This window comes from Mustela putorius, unplaced genomic scaffold (assembly GCF_011764305.1).
Source record: "Mustela putorius furo isolate JIRA1106 unplaced genomic scaffold, ASM1176430v1.1 tig00000228_pilon_pilon_pilon, whole genome shotgun sequence".
In the NCBI taxonomy this organism is placed as follows: Eukaryota; Metazoa; Chordata; class Mammalia; order Carnivora; family Mustelidae; genus Mustela; species Mustela putorius.
Window position 1 is genome coordinate 20,844,544 of NW_025421322.1, and position 15,501 is coordinate 20,860,044.

At 42.4% G+C, this 15,501-nt stretch overlaps 1 protein-coding gene across 6 annotated transcripts in view; it reads right to left on the reverse strand.

The window, feature by feature from the left end:
* Positions 1 to 15,501, reverse strand: part of SAMD12 (sterile alpha motif domain containing 12) — a 389,251-nt gene that overhangs the window by 221,660 nt on the left and 152,090 nt on the right. For all 6 annotated transcript variants that reach the window (XR_198799.3, XM_004743481.3, XM_004743479.3 and 3 more), the window contains exon 3: positions 2,197 to 2,326. Coding sequence is in view for 5 of the 6 variants with exons in the window: in XM_004743481.3 (XP_004743538.1) it covers positions 2,197 to 2,326 (130 nt within the window). In the remaining variant the exon portion in view is untranslated. The remainder of the gene's footprint in view (positions 1 to 2,196; positions 2,327 to 15,501) is intronic.

A 15,501-nucleotide genomic window follows, 5' to 3' on the forward strand; every position in this document is an offset into this window, starting at 1 on the left:
GTATTTCACTTTCATTCTTGGAGAGGCAGTGGGGGCAGAGAGCAGGGGAAGAGAGTGGTTTTCTGAAGCCTCAGATAGTGAAAGGTCAAAAGGTGTAGGCTGGATGTTCGTGTGAATTCCTTCTCTCTGCTCCCTAAGCCCCCAATGCTTTTCTGCTTTCTCTTCTTGCCTGAAACCAGGCTGCCCTTAGAATGAATAGTATGTTTTTAGACGCCTCCAGATGAGTCTTGACAAGAATAGCAAAATGTTCGCAGGTAGATGGTGCCAATCAATGGCCAACTTAGTGGGTCACTTAATGTTACTTCATTTTAATCTTCACAACTCCCGGAGACAGGTAATTATCTTTGTTTTGGAAATGGGGAGTGAGGCTGAGTAGCTCATCTAGCTTAAGCAGCATGCCCAAGATTCCAAGAACTTCAGATTGACTGTATCTGTGGTGTTGCCTGGAGACCCAATGGGCCACCAAAGCCATAGGACAGCTGTCCGAAACCTGTATCTCAGCCCACATCCTCCTTCTTCATGTCACGTAGCCCAAAGCCTTGGGAAGTGGTATACCATGGACTCCAAGCCACGAAGTATGAGATTTCTATTTCTAAGGGAGGGAACGCTCCTCCTCTACAAACCACTATAAATGCCTACCCTTCCCTCAAGGGCATCTCGCAATTCCCGCTCATAATAAAAGATAATACTACTTTCAAATAAGATCACGAAAAGCCTTTGCCATTATTCTATCACACAGGTATTAAGAAACATTAAGCACACATTATCGGATGAAAACGACCATAATCAGCCAAATGGTGACTAACTGATTGATTGCTTTTAGGGCTGGAATAACTGACCCTGGATGGGATTTTCTTATATTCTTAAGGGAGAGACTAAGAAAAAAAAAATTAGACACTCAGAATGTAAACAACGTTCCGACACTGCCTTCACAATTTTAGGAATTTCATCTAAAAAGCCATTATTCCAGTCAGCAATAGGGGAAGCAAAAATGCATTAAGGACAATTTTAATCCTTAAGTTAGGAGGATTTCACTCTCTGTTAACTCATCTTGAGCTATACTTGAGTGTGTTCCTTACATTTTAAAACATTACCAATTTGATCAGCAGGAATCTAGGGTAACCTTGCTCACCATTCTTTTATATTAAAACCTGCTTTTCCAAATGAAGCTTTCTTGCACAATTTGAATATGTCGAACAGACATAAAGGGATCTCCTTTAGTTGACACACCCATATCAACCCAAAGCACATACCCTCTCTCGTCCCTTTGGCAGTCTTTAGTGTACCCAAGGGTGCCAAGGAACACACTTTGAAAACCACTCAGCTGAGAAGGCGGCTAGACCCACAGGGCTGGGCTACTCAAGAGCAAGTCACTTTCCCACTGGAAGAATAGATTTCTCTTAGAGAAAGGGAAGAATCTGGACTTGAATCAGGACTTCTCAACATGTTTTCTCTCTGACACACAGTGTTGGTGCACAGAGTGTGTTCTTTAGTCCAAACGTTCAGGGCTTGCGAAGGGGGAGGAATGCTGCCATATCCCCACACACCCTCAGGGCAGGAGGCCAGGCGAGGTCTGGGGAAGACCCTCTGACTGTGATGGGCTTCCATGGTGGTCCCAACCACTCCTTTTTACCTACCCTCTTCTCCCACTGGGATGCATGATCCTATGGGCTTTTGCAGTTCATTATACTGTCATAGTTTCTGCTTCTAAGTGCTTCTTGACCTCCACATATAATATTCAAACTTGCATCTGAATGGAATCCTCATTTTTGTTTTGAAGGCATTCCTCCCAGGGGCAGTAAGTAAGCATTATCATATTCACTCCAGAACTTTCTCATTTTGAAATCTTTCCTACTTAGAACATCTAATCCTGATCCTACAACCTAGCTAATTCGAAAGACTTTCTCCCCTTCTTTTCTCTAGGATTGGTACACACATCAATCTCCAGAGTTCTCCAACCCTTTACGCCAATTCCCACGTACTTGTCCTGGACACTGGGAATCTGTGCTTCTCTAACTGCTTATGTTTATTAAGCAGCATAGCTCGCATGGATCTGGAATCCATCCTCCCTTTTAAAGTAAAGCCACGCCAGAAAATTTCAGCAGGGAGATGCATTTCACTGTAAGGGTGTGGGAAAGGCCACCGTGATGGGGAGAGGAAGAGAGAATCAAATATTTTGGATGCTGCATACTTTACCAGTAATGTCATGCTGTCTGAATGACTCGCTGTAGATCTGATACTGATTCGGACAATGTTTCTTCAGCCACTTGCAGACATCCTGTTGAGTCCACAGAGCCACTGGTTTCGACAGCTTCACCGTAGCCGACTACGAAGCAAGCAGGAAAAGGTCTGTTAATGCCAGCCCTATGTCTAGAAAGGCACTATTGTTAGAAGTCCTAGCGTGTGTGGTCAAGGTTATAGGCTGGAATCCCTGGAGAGAAGTTTCTGGCTGTCTTCCTTCTAACCTCTACAGACCTTTTTCCATACCCCTGAAAACCAGAAGTCTAGATGGAGAAGACCTTGAAAATTTTACTTATTCTCAAGTGATCATCTCTACTGGAAAAAAAATGCCCAGGAAGTAGTGTTTTCTGACCAATACTTCAACAAGAAGACACTGCTATTGTAAGCAATTAATTACATTTTAGGGGTAAGACAGCTGCCCCCCAGTGGCCTTTCTCTGTACTCCAAGAAAGTGTCCATTTCTTGTTCCCTTCTGAGATCTCCAGTGTCTAGTGCAACATGGGCCCTGGCAGGTGCTAGTAATTATTTTTGGAATGCGTGTTGTTGGATTTAGATACCTACATACCATAAAGAAGGCAAGTTGGCCTGGGGGTGGTGGTGGTCCTGTAAAGTCTAGGTATTATGCCACAGTGGGGAAGCAAGAAGTTAATTCCACCCATACGTGAAGAGTGGTAATAACATAACAGGGTAGCTAAACCTGATCTAGAAGCCAACTCATCAAGGCCTATTAATGCTCACTAGATCTTTCAGGCATGGGTTTAGGAAACAAATCAGAGGTGCTAGGCACCCAGCCTGTGACAGAAGGCAGGTCACAGATCCACTCATTAATTAACAGGTGTCAGCTCTGTGCCAAGTGCTGGTCTTTCGCATACATCCCAGCCATTTGGCGGATGTAGGACGAAAGCTTAGCTATATATATATGGAATATATATGGAATGATCTGGAATGATAAAAATATAAACACATGTGTTTATATTTTTATCATTCCAGATCATTGTTTGTCAACAAAATAGGATTATAATATCAAAAATTCTTTAAAGGATGTTAGGCCTTAAATATCACTGACTTTCTCACTAGGGATCATTTGTTTTTACTTCTCTTTCAGTCTTTCAGATTAAGGCCCAGGGAGAGCCTCAGTATTGTAGGACTATGATTCACTATCTTTCAAACACCTGCTAACATTTCTGACAAAGAGGGCTTGCTTCAGTCTCTTAATTTTCATCGGAAAGCAACATATCTAACAACTGTTCAGTTTTATTTTGGTTATATTTAAGTCTGCTTTGGTTTTATGGTAAATAAATTACGGTAAAAAATAAAATTTTCAGTAGTAATACCTAGTTTGCTTTTAAAACAAATGTGAGTTTTAAAAGAGTTGGTCAATTATAGAAAAATGAAGAGAACATTGTACAGATAGATGGTAACAATAATAACAGAAGTGACATGCACGATTCATACTTGGGAAATGTAGTGCTCAGGTGTTTCTTGGCTTTATTAGTGTATTTCCAATAGGAGGGTTCTTTGGGCCATGACTTACAAAATCCTCACAAACAGTATTTTTTACTTGATGCTGCAGTAGTTTTTCTCACTCTTACTGTGACAGATGATTGTATACATGTCCCTATACACACAACCATACATATATCTATCTGCCTTTCCTTCATTTTGATTGGCATTCCTACACTGCTATCTGGGGTTGATGCTCCCTCTCTTGGAATTTCGACAAGATCTGTGATGGTCCTGACCAGTGGAGCACAGTGGAATCCATGTGATCTACGTGACTTCCAAGGCAAGGTCACAAAGAGACAGCTTCTGCCTGGCTCTTCCTCTTTGGCACTCCGCTTTGGAACCCAAGCACATGCTGTGAGGAAGCGTAGACCACACGAAGAGACTAATGCAGAAATTCTGGCCCAGGCCCCAACTAGTGTTTCAGCTGACAGCCACCACCAACCATCAGACAAATGAGTGAACAAGCTGCAGATGTTTCCAGCCGCTAGTCTTGGACTCTTCCTACTGAGACTCCCAAACCCCACGACGCAGAGACAAGGCGCCCCTCTATGCCCTGAGTGAATTCCTGATTCATGTAACCCATGAGCATCATAGAAGGTTGTCTTTCACCACTAAGTGCAGGATAATTTGCTCTGCAACCCCAGTAACAACTGGAACACTAGGTTCCATGCTGGTGAGGACAGATCTGTTGTGACTGTGGTCCCAGAATGCCTTGCATTTAAGAGGCGCTACACAGCCACGATGAGTAAGTCAATGTATTAATGAAATAACCTGTCAGTGAATTTCAAGTGTAGCCCTTCGCTGCTCTCCACCTACTGTGTTGTGCTCATGTGGCTTCCAGTCAAACGTGTCAGCCCCTTCCTTCCACCTCATACCCCCAGTCACAGGCTGCCGGCCACGTTCCCTGGAAGCTCCTTATGCAACCATCTCAAATACCTCCCTGATTCTGATGAGCGAGGACAACCTCCGGTGTGGATGGTGCAAATGAGTGAATGTTTTGTTGTTCAGTTTCTTCCCTTTTGCTCATCATTACCTCCCTCCCTTTACATGATTAGGAAACTAGAATCCTGGCTCTTTTAGCCACAAATGCACTCGCCGTGGTGTTTCACAAGTCAGCACCTCTGAATCTGGCTCCTTCCTGCTCTAAAAACTTCTCTGCAGATTAGCTGAATGAGTTCATAGCTGACACATCATTACCCTGAAACCCTTTACAAGTTTCCTGCAAGTAAAGCTAATCACATCTTTTGAAAACTCCTATAAACCAGTCACAGATGGTTGTAAATTAGGCAGGGAGAGACAAGAGGATGAAGTTGCTCGTATATTAATATACTCGGCTTCCAGGAAGATCCTCTTTAACCTGCTCATTTCCTCGGAAACAGAGGACCCTCAGCACCAAGACAAGCCCCCTCAGCTGGGCTTCAGACAGAGATTAACCCCTACATTGCCAGGTCAACTCAAGAGGCTTCCTCATCAGCCCACCCCGGACGTTTCAGTTATAGATTTTCCCTTTGTCATAAATTCAGGCGTTCTGAAGCCAGTCCTCAAGGAGGTGCCTTTTCCTTCAGAGTATACTCTTAGGAAACAGTAACTTGCCATCATTTGCTTGGACATCAATTGACTCAGAGCTTTAGGTACAGATTTTTAAGACTGCAAGAACCTAAAGAGATTTGCCTCCACAGAAACCCACATAAATAAAACGGGAGAGAGAAAGCTTCTATCATGAAGCACCGCTTGTCTCTTCTTAATCAGATGGTGATGGAAGTACTGGCCCCATTCATTTGTGGATTCTCAGCCGTGGCTTCCTTATGAAATTATTATTAGTTTGCTACACATTACTTGTTAAGAGCCATAATGACTCCACTTGCCCCAGTCTGCCGCTGCGTAGGGACTCGGAGAGCCGACTTTTATTTTTTCTGTCTGAACTGCTCTTTGCCCAGCACCCAGGTGAATCTCAGTCACTTCTCATGATTGCCCCATCTCTGACAGCAACCAGCTTGGGGGAGGGAGTGCCATAACCTGATCCTTTTAAAGAGCTTACACGTGCAATTTGGAACAATGAGGAGCAAGCACTAAGCTCATGTCAATCCCCTACCATTGTCCCACGGAGAGGGGCAGAGTTGTCAAACTTAATAGCTCCACAGGGTTATTTCAACGGCCCTCCTTTCCTTGGCTCTCTTCACAGCTCTCTCTGTGTGCAGCTCCAGCCAAGAATGTTCTGATACGCTGTTTTCTACCCCTGCCACCCCCCTCGGTGGGAGCCAAACCCAAAAGGGTTCACAAAAGAAATAAATAGTATTTCATATTTATCAGAAATAGTAAACTAGGAAAAACAAAAACAAAATACCAGAAACCCATCCTGCCCACAGACAAACATTAAAAAAGTATTTGCCCCAGTTCCCCTTCTCCTGGCTCAGGTCTACTAAACCGTTCTCGGGATTGACAACCCTGGAGACAATCTGAGTTTGTTTTGTTGCCCTGAAAGAAGCCAGAGGCTGTTTGCTATCTTAACCCCAAGCATTGTGACTCCAAACAGAATCCCAGGCATTTCCTTTCTGAAATGGTCCCGTCCTTTCTCTAGACAACCTCAAAGGGTCTATTTTAGGGTCTTAGGGTCTATTTTATAAGGAGACCTCACTTGACTCAGAAAACACATCCCTGGGGGGAAGTTTGTTTGCAAATTATCTTTTTTTTTTTTGGCAAATGATTCCTTACCCTAATTCAACAGTTTCAGCCATGTTTTATGGTAATTTTTTATTTGAATTTTAATGAGAACTCTTATGTTTTGAGTTCTTTGAGGTAAACCTGAAGCTTTTCTAAGTTATAAAATAATTAAATGCTTTAAAGAAGTTTGATATTGAATGAACATGTTGCAAAATATTTTTCAAGTTAAATTCTATCTTACCATTGAATTATCCCTTGAATCTGTTTTGCAATATAAAATCTCTTTAATTTGGGGCACCTGGGTGGCTCAGTGGGTTAAGCCTCTGCCTTTGGCTCAGGTCATGATCTCAGGGTCCTAGGATTGAGCCCCGCATCAGGCTCTCTGCTCGGCGGGGAGTCTGCTTCCCCTTCTCTGTCTGCCTCTCTGCCTACTGGTGATCTCCGTCAAATAAATAAATAAAATCTTAAAAAAAAAAAATCTCTTTAATTTACTAGGTTTTGATTTCTTTTTTTAAGATTTTATTTATTTATTTGACACAGAGAGAGATTGCAAGTAGGCTGAGAGGCAGGCAGAGAGAGAGAGAGAAGCAGGCTCCCTGCAGAGCAGAGAGCCCAATTCGGGGCTTGATCCCAGGACCCTGAGATCATGACCTGAGCCAAAGGCAGAGGCTTAACCCACTGAGCCACCCAGGTGCCCCAGATTTTGATTTCTAAGAGAACACTGCAGTTTTGAGCTCCCAGTGGTTGCATCAGCTCAACTACGTAAGCTTACACCAGGCCCAGTGGGCTGACTGGGGGAAAGCAGAGAACTCAGAGATCATTTAAATCCACTGGCAGGTCAAAGTGAGCTTTGTGCCCGAATATCAGGAAGTGGTAAAACTTGCAGCCTCTCGTTATAAGCAGGTGTTGGCAAGCTTTCCCTTACCATCCTGCAATGAATTTCCTTTAGGTCCCGGTCTTCTCTTCCATGAGGTTAACCACTGTGAAATCTTACTCAAGACCGTGGGGGCAGAGGGGATAGAAAGGAATAAGAAGAGCGGAGGAGGAGAAAGACAAACATGCATTTATGTCTCCTTTAACAGCTTCTGAAGCTCATTCACCCCCCAAAATGGAAAGACGAGAGAGTTCATAGAATCCTTGGCTTTGAATTCATTTTTTTTTTCAAGTAGTAATCATGCCCTCTTCTGCCACCTTAACTCTTACAGGAGTTAAGAAGGTGGTTAGAAAGTTTTAATGATTCTCTCTCCCATCCTATTCTGTTCCCAGGGTAGCTCATGAGTTCCACTTGGTCATTCTTGGGTTTAGAGGAAAATAGGTTGAAGGAAGCTCTTCAACTTCACGCCTCTCAAAGAGAAGACATCTCACTGCTGGAAAGTTTACAGATAAAAGTAAAACCTCTTAGATGAATGAAAGAGAAATGTAGTGTTCTCCCACATTGTTCTGTCTTTAATTAACCATTGCTTGAACATCACTGTGGTTACTCTCAGCTTCCTCATCTGTGGTGTTCATCTCTCCTAACCAGTGTAGCTGTACGGGTAAGCACCTTCGGGAATTTTCCCAAGTAAACAGTGTGGCATTATGAGCTTATTCAACTGTTCTTCACAGGGCATCTGTCTGAGACCTTCAAATTTCCAGTCTCCTCCACAGGGCACTCTAGCTTGTTAGTGTTGACTTCAAAAGGCAGGATCTTGAATGGAGGGACGACAAAAAGAAATGTATTATTGAAATCCAAACCTACCTTTTTTTTTTTTTTCAAAGTCACATCATTGGCTTCCACTGAACTTACAGGAAATCTACAGTCTTGAGTATTCTTCAAACAAACTTCCATCAAAGTAGGGATTCTTTTTCCCCGAAAGCAAATTTTTAAGAACTTCAACTTTAGTTTGCAGGTTTCAGTGTATTGTCTGGAATCCTTATTAAGCAGTGTATTGGCTATTCTCCCGTATTTATGCCAGCCATGTAAACATAAGCTCTTTGAGATACTCAAACATTTTTAAGAGTATAATAGAGTCCTGGGAATAAAAGTTTGAGAACCACTGTTCTAAGACATTACTAGAGTAGTGTCATTAAAATACAAAATTTGGTCTGATATCATTTTTCCCCTTAATTTGTCCATACCGAATTTCAGTGATGGCTTTTTTCATTCCTAAATACTCAGAACCACAGTCTCAGAGAAACTCAAATTTTAGAGGACTCCAAACAGTCAGTAGGTTCAAGTTTAAACCCAAGGCAAAAATCTAATCTACCTTACAACATCTAAAATGGTGGTAAGTTTGGACTATGACAACTATAACAAGCTATGTGAGTGTGTAAACTATTTGGATAAAGACCAACGTTAACCACCTAATGGAAAATAATTACTATTCTTCTCTTTTTTTAGAGCTGGACAAAGTTTGGAAAAACAATGATCTAGGTACAAAACTCTCCCTGAAAATTTGTAGCATCAAAAAATGCATCCCATGAAATGGGTTATTCCATTGCTAATAAGCTCTAAGAGCTTAAAATGATCTTTTTGTATTGAAGCCTAAGTCAGACTTCTATCCTCTTTCTCATGAGTTCTGAGTCCTGCGTTGGCAGCAAGGCAAGACCAATCTCCTCACTGCCCAGTGCACTGATTTCCATTTTGCCCATCATACTGGTGCTCTCCATTGGGTCTCATGCTTTATTTATTTTTTTTTCTTTAACCGTGGTATTTGCTGATAAATCCCAAATTATATCTCCAGCCCAGTCTTCTCCCCAAACTTAAAACTGATGATGTCACAGTTCCATTTGCAGATCTAGTAAACATTTCAAATTCAACATGTCCAAAACTGGCCTCCTCTGCTTCCCTTCACAACTGCCTTTGTCACCTCATCTAAGGTAAACTCTATACTTTGTGCTGCTGAAGCCCACAATCTTAAATTCACCACAGACTCCCCTCTTTCTCTTGTATTCCACATCTAATCTATTGGCAAAACCTAAGGGGTCTACCTTGAAATATATCCACACGTCAATCTCTTTTCATCACCAACATGGCTATAATCCTGATCAAAGGCACTATCATGTCACACCTAGACTACTCCGTCTACGTACCTCATGCACTTAATGGGTCTGGTTTTCCCTTCTTTTAAATCCTGGAAATGCCTTCCAAAGCCTCAAACAATCTGGTGACCCACTATCTCTGATGGCCATCATTATTACCTTCCCCTAGTCCTTACTGCTCCTACTACCTCAGCCTTCTTGCTGTTGCTCACGAATGTCAACTACATCCGTTTCCCATCTTGCCGGAGAGGCTCCCCTCCCAGACATGGACAGTGCTAATTACCTCACTTCTTTCAAACCTTCGGTCAGGTTCTGCTCAAGTCCTACCCTCATCCCCCTATTTAAAAATGCAAGCCTCCTCCATATGACACTTCTGAAACTCATTACCTTGCTTCAGTGTTTCCACCTTGCTTCAGTGTTCCCTTCTCAAGATCAAGTACCCTCTACCGTACTACCCAGTTCACTTATTTTGCCCATTATCATCCTCCTCTGTCTTTTCCCTCTGGCCTGCCACATCCACAAAGGCAGGGATCTTTCTTATTTCACGAAGAGTCCCAAACTTTAGAACAGTACCTGGCACCTAGCGGGCACTCAATAATTATTTGTTGAACGAAGGAAGAACTGTCTGGTCCGTCATCATAGATCACAGCTCCTATATCCTTGAGTGTCAGAAAGATGATTCAAGTCGCAGCTGTGCTCCTGACATTCCCAGGTTAGAACTACAACAGCCTTTTCTCCAATTAGATTTCTCTTATACTGAGCCAAATATGCACAGACATTCTAGCGCTATAATTCTTAGCACGGCAGCTCACATTTCTGATCCTCGATTTTTCTTTTCCGATTGACACAGAGAGTGATGTAATGAAACAAGCTTGGCATTTGGAATTATGCAGATCTAGGCTGAAAGCTGGCCCTGGCATTCTCTAGCATTGTGACCTTGGGCAGGTCACTGAACCTTTCTCAACATGTCCCTCAACACACTGAAAATAAAACGTGTCTTGTCATTTGTGGAGATTAGACATGGTTTATCCAAAGCACTTGAAGAGTGCCTGCCACATACTATGTATTCAGGAAACTCTATCTTTGTAGCTCTTGAATGTCAGTGATAGACTCTCGGGCTGGATTCCCAAGCCCTGTCTAGGGAAGCACCACTGCAGAACAGCAGACACAGGAGATCTTTGGAGTCGAGCTGTCTCGAGCTGAGTTGCAGCGATTGGGAGGTGGTGTTAAGATTAGTGAACTCGAAGAGGGATAGCTGGAGGAAAGGGGGAGTGTTCAAAGGCACTAGTAAAAAAGGCAAGCATAGGAACAAGAAAGGAGAAAATATAGGAAAAAGGAAGTATGGAAAGGTCTAGATACCCAATTAGGGGAGCCTACGTGGTGGTTCCCTTACTCGAACCCACTCTGCAGTCACTACCCAAACATCACCCTGTGTTTTCATGTGATAAGTCGTGCTGCTGGTTTCTCTGAGACTCAGAACCAGAGACAGTCATGCACCAAGTGTCCCAGTCCAATGCCAGAGCTACAGCCTGGCCTCCCTAGGCACCTGACGGAACTATTCATAAAGGCATACCACCCAGATGCGTGGGCTCTGCTGTTCCCAAGCTGCCTGTTGTGCTGGTGACAATCTGCTGGCTTCCAAATGTGCGCTGCTGGGAATAACAGTTTCACATGTGAGAACCTCAAGGAGTGAGAAAACAGACACGCCTCGGCCGTCAACAGGAAACACGATGTCTGTGGCATTCTGGATGGTTCTGTTTATCAAGGCCTCCTCCTCCTGTAAGTCCAGACTGTTGTGCTGGTCAAGATACGTACGGACGGTGAGGATCACACTATACTTTGTGTTTGCTCCATCTCGGTACAGCAGGTAAACCCATTACTCGTCTGCCTCAGGGAGCACAGCCATGGGCAGGGCTGTGCTGTGAGGTACAGAGACATGCATGTGCTCAGAGCAAACCCCCGGGTGGAGTCCGGTTGAGTGAAAAGATGCTACAGCAAAAATGAAAACAAATTTGAACCTGAAAATGGTTCTGATCATTTCATATTTCTGTGGCAATTCCCTTGGAAGGGCACTGCGGTGGACTGATAACAAAAATGTCCCAAGGATGAAATGATTCTCTGAATATAGCTGGAGGTCCCTCAGGCACATGGTGGCATCTATTTCTCCCTGTCCTGACTCGAGGGGACGGGGACAGAGGGAAGGGAAGCCCTGTGATCTGCTTTGCCCAAAAGAACAAGGCACAGGTGGTGAAGAGCCGGGTCTGAGGAGCATTCTCGAGGCCTCTTGGGCTGTTGCACAAGCTCGCTCCTCTGAAATCATTACAAGGACATGCCTGCTCAGGGCTGACCCTTTCAGGTCTGGAAACACGGCAGAAGAACTTACTAATGCCATTCCCAACAGAGCATTAGATCTAATTTTGTAACACAGCAGAGAGGAAGAATTGTTCTAAGCACTTTAGATAAATCATCTTTAATCATCCCCACAACTTACAGTGTAGTTATTACTTTTAGTTGACAGAGGAACAGGCTTAGACAGCTAAAGTAACTCATGCAAGGTCACTCTGTTCATGAATTTCAGAGCTGCATTCAGTCCAGGTCTGTAAAAATTCCAATGTCCACGCTTACATCATGACGTCACTCTAGCCTGATGAATGTGCAAGAAAATATGAGGCTCATGATATCACTCTGGCTTGATGGTCATAGGGGAAAAAAAAAAAGACAAGCTATCTTACGGGAAGTTCCTCATGCTGGTTTGTTCCTTTGATGGAATCAACGGAGATAAATCTGTTAAAAACAACCCTGCCTTTGTCCTAACCTGGGTATGGTCCGGGTGCGGCTGGGATCAACACCAATACCTCGTCCCTTAGACCAGGGCTCTTTCCACGCTCTTGGCTATGGGAAGCAGCACATTTTCTGTTGGGTACAGTAAGGGAGTACTAATCACAGTCTTCTGATTACATCCACCAGCAAAATGTGAACAGAAACAGCTTCTTGGTCCATCTTACAGATGTTTTTGTAAAGGTGAAATGGAAATCAAAAGGCTGACCAGTTGCTGTGGATGATTTTCCAGAAAAGAGAGGGCTGGTGGATCTTGGGAAAGTTGGGGCTACCATACTGTTGGCACTCAGAGAAAACAAAGGCACTGAGAAAATGTTCTAGTTGGGTTTAACAGGGCAGGGTGAAGACCCTGGGGTTTGGAGAGCCTAAAAACTCTAGACTCTGTGAGGGTGGAAGTCAGTCTCTGCTTCCAAGATTAGCGCGTTTGGATTTTAAAAGTTAAGCCCACATGAAGGATGCTACTATCCCATTTCAATGACTTCTTGGTGGCAAAACAATCTGTCCCTTATTCAGTTCAGCCAAATGACAATTCAGTGGGAGTTGTTATGCAAGTTCGTAACCCACAAAATTCGTATATTAAAGCCCTAACCCCCACAATGTGACTGTATTTGGGGACAGGGCCTTTATGAAAGTAATTAAGGTTAAATGAGGTCAAAAAGTGGGGTTTGTCTCTCTCTTCACCACATGAGCGCAGGGCAAGAAGGCAGCTATCTGTAAGCCAGGAGAAGAGCGCTCCCCAGAATTTGACTGTACTGCCAATCCTGATCTTAAAATTCCAGCCTCCAGAACTTTAAGAAAATAAATTTCTGTTAAGAACCCCAGTTTATGGTATTTTATCATGGCAACCCAAGCTAATATAGGGCCAAACTCTGGTTCAGATAAACTTGTCAATTTCCAAAATAGTCTGACAATCCACAATTAATAAAACTTGGAAAAATCTTACTACATACGTTAAATAAGAAGATACAATGGAAGGGAGATGAAATATAAGACAACAGAAGAAGCAAATTTTTCTTATACATTTACATTTTTTAAAAGATTTTGTTTGAGATAGAGCAAGCGAGCATGTACCTACGTGCAAGGTTGCACAGGACCAGGGGGAGGGGCTGGGGACGAGGGAGGAGGAGACTGCCCACGAAGCAGGAAGTCTGACCCCCAGGACCCGAAGATCTTAACCTGAGCCAAAGGCAGATGCTTAACTGACTGAGCCACCCAGGTACTCCTACATCTACTTTTGAAATACTGACTTTTATACAACTAAAGAAAATCTACCTAGATTTTATAAATCTAGGATCTATAAATCTATAAATACCTAGAATTTATCTCATTAACCCAATTATATTTTTATAATAACCATTCTCCTGGAATTCATGTCCCTGCCCATGTCTTTATGGCCCCCTGCCCCTTGAAACAAAAAAAAAATTCCATATCCTTATTTAACAATTTAAGTAATTATTACGCTTCTCTCATCATCCTGTCCATCCTGAGTCGTCGTCTTGCTATCAAAGAAAGCATGTGCATGGTTTAAAACAATAATTTAAAGAAAAGGGTGAATAGTGAAAAACACTAGTTCCTTGTCCCATTTGTTCTCACCAGAAGCTATTATTTCTTCAAAGTAGCACGCACATGTGATCGAACTCAAATATCTCCCTTCTCTAACCTGAGTTGCAATCTCTGGGGGCAACCTCATGATGGTTTCTCTTCTCAGTCTCTTTAACTGATCAGATTTAGAGAATTAATTATCTTTGGATATTATTAAGAGAAGGATCAGCACATAAATGCTAGCTTCCTCTTCTCTTTCCCTTGGTTTGCTGCTGAGGATTATTAGTTTCAGTTCTTAACTGGTTGTTTTTCGAACCTTGAGTAATGTATTTAAATCTGTATGACTTTTCAAATAAGGACTCAATTCTGTAATCATCCACCTCCTTCCACAACCCACCTCTGTCACCTGCAGCATTATTTTTATATTGTCAAGGATAACAGCGTATATTTTCTATCCTACAACTCCGTTAGATTATGTTATGTGCACTGATTTGAAGACAAAAAACCAGTAAGGAGTTGGGGCGCCTGATGGCCCAGTTGGTTAAGCGTCCGACTCTTGGTTTCAGTTCAGGTTCTGATCTCAGGGTCATGAGATTGAGCCCTGTTTGGGGCTACAAGCTAGGCAGAGCCTACTTAAGGTTCTTTCTCTCGCTCTCTCTCCAGCTGTCCCTCCCCAACCCACACGTGCACACTCTCAAAAACAAACAAACATCGATAAGTAGCATTTACTATACTGTGACTGTATAAAATACTGTTCAAATGCTGGGCCAATTACTCTGATTTCCATTATTTTTCTTGTATCACATTCTCAGCTGTCCAATGTCACATCTGCTCAGAATCTCAAAGAAGTCTCCCAAGACAAAAATCGAATAGAATTTTTCTTCTATTCCATCAGTTGTATAAACTCATGCCATAATTTAGTTTGCTTTTCCCACATCATCCATACCTTTCCTCTACATGAGAGTTCATTAAACCTTGGCTCCAAGGACAAAATCCAGCCCACTGCATGTCACATTAATATATATTTCACATAAATATACTCTCTCTCTATATATATATATGCATGCTAATTAATAATGGTGTTTACATTTTAAAAGGGCTAAAAAAATCAAAAGAGCAGTACTTTATAATGTGTAAAAATCACCTGCAACTCAAACATCAGTGTTTATAAAGCTTTACTGGAAGACAGCCATGCCTACTTTCTTTCATGCTACAAAGCCAGAGTGAAGGATTGTGACCAAGACCAAACAACTTGCGAAACTAAAAATATTTACTATCTGGCTCTGTATAGCAAAGGTTTGCTAACCTTTCTTCCGCACATGGGTGATTTTTCTCAATTTTATCTGCCAAATCCTCAACTAAATTTTAAAATTTATTCCAATATTGTGTTTTAATTTCCAAGGGCCGTCTTGTTCTCTGATGTGTTCCTTTCTCAAAGCATGTGGGAATTTTTATTTTCAGTGGATGCAATATTGTTTTGAATTGCTTTGAGGATACTAATTAAAGTTTTTAAAAGAAGGGCTGGTATTTCTCAAATGTTCTTGATGTGCACATTTAATTTTATCTGTTAAGTTAAAGATCTGGGTTTATAGATTTGTCTATTAAAAACAATTAGGCAATGGAGACCAGACTAGGATTTCTGTGGATTTGCACTGGGCTCATTGCCTGAGTGGCCTATTACGCAGAATGCTC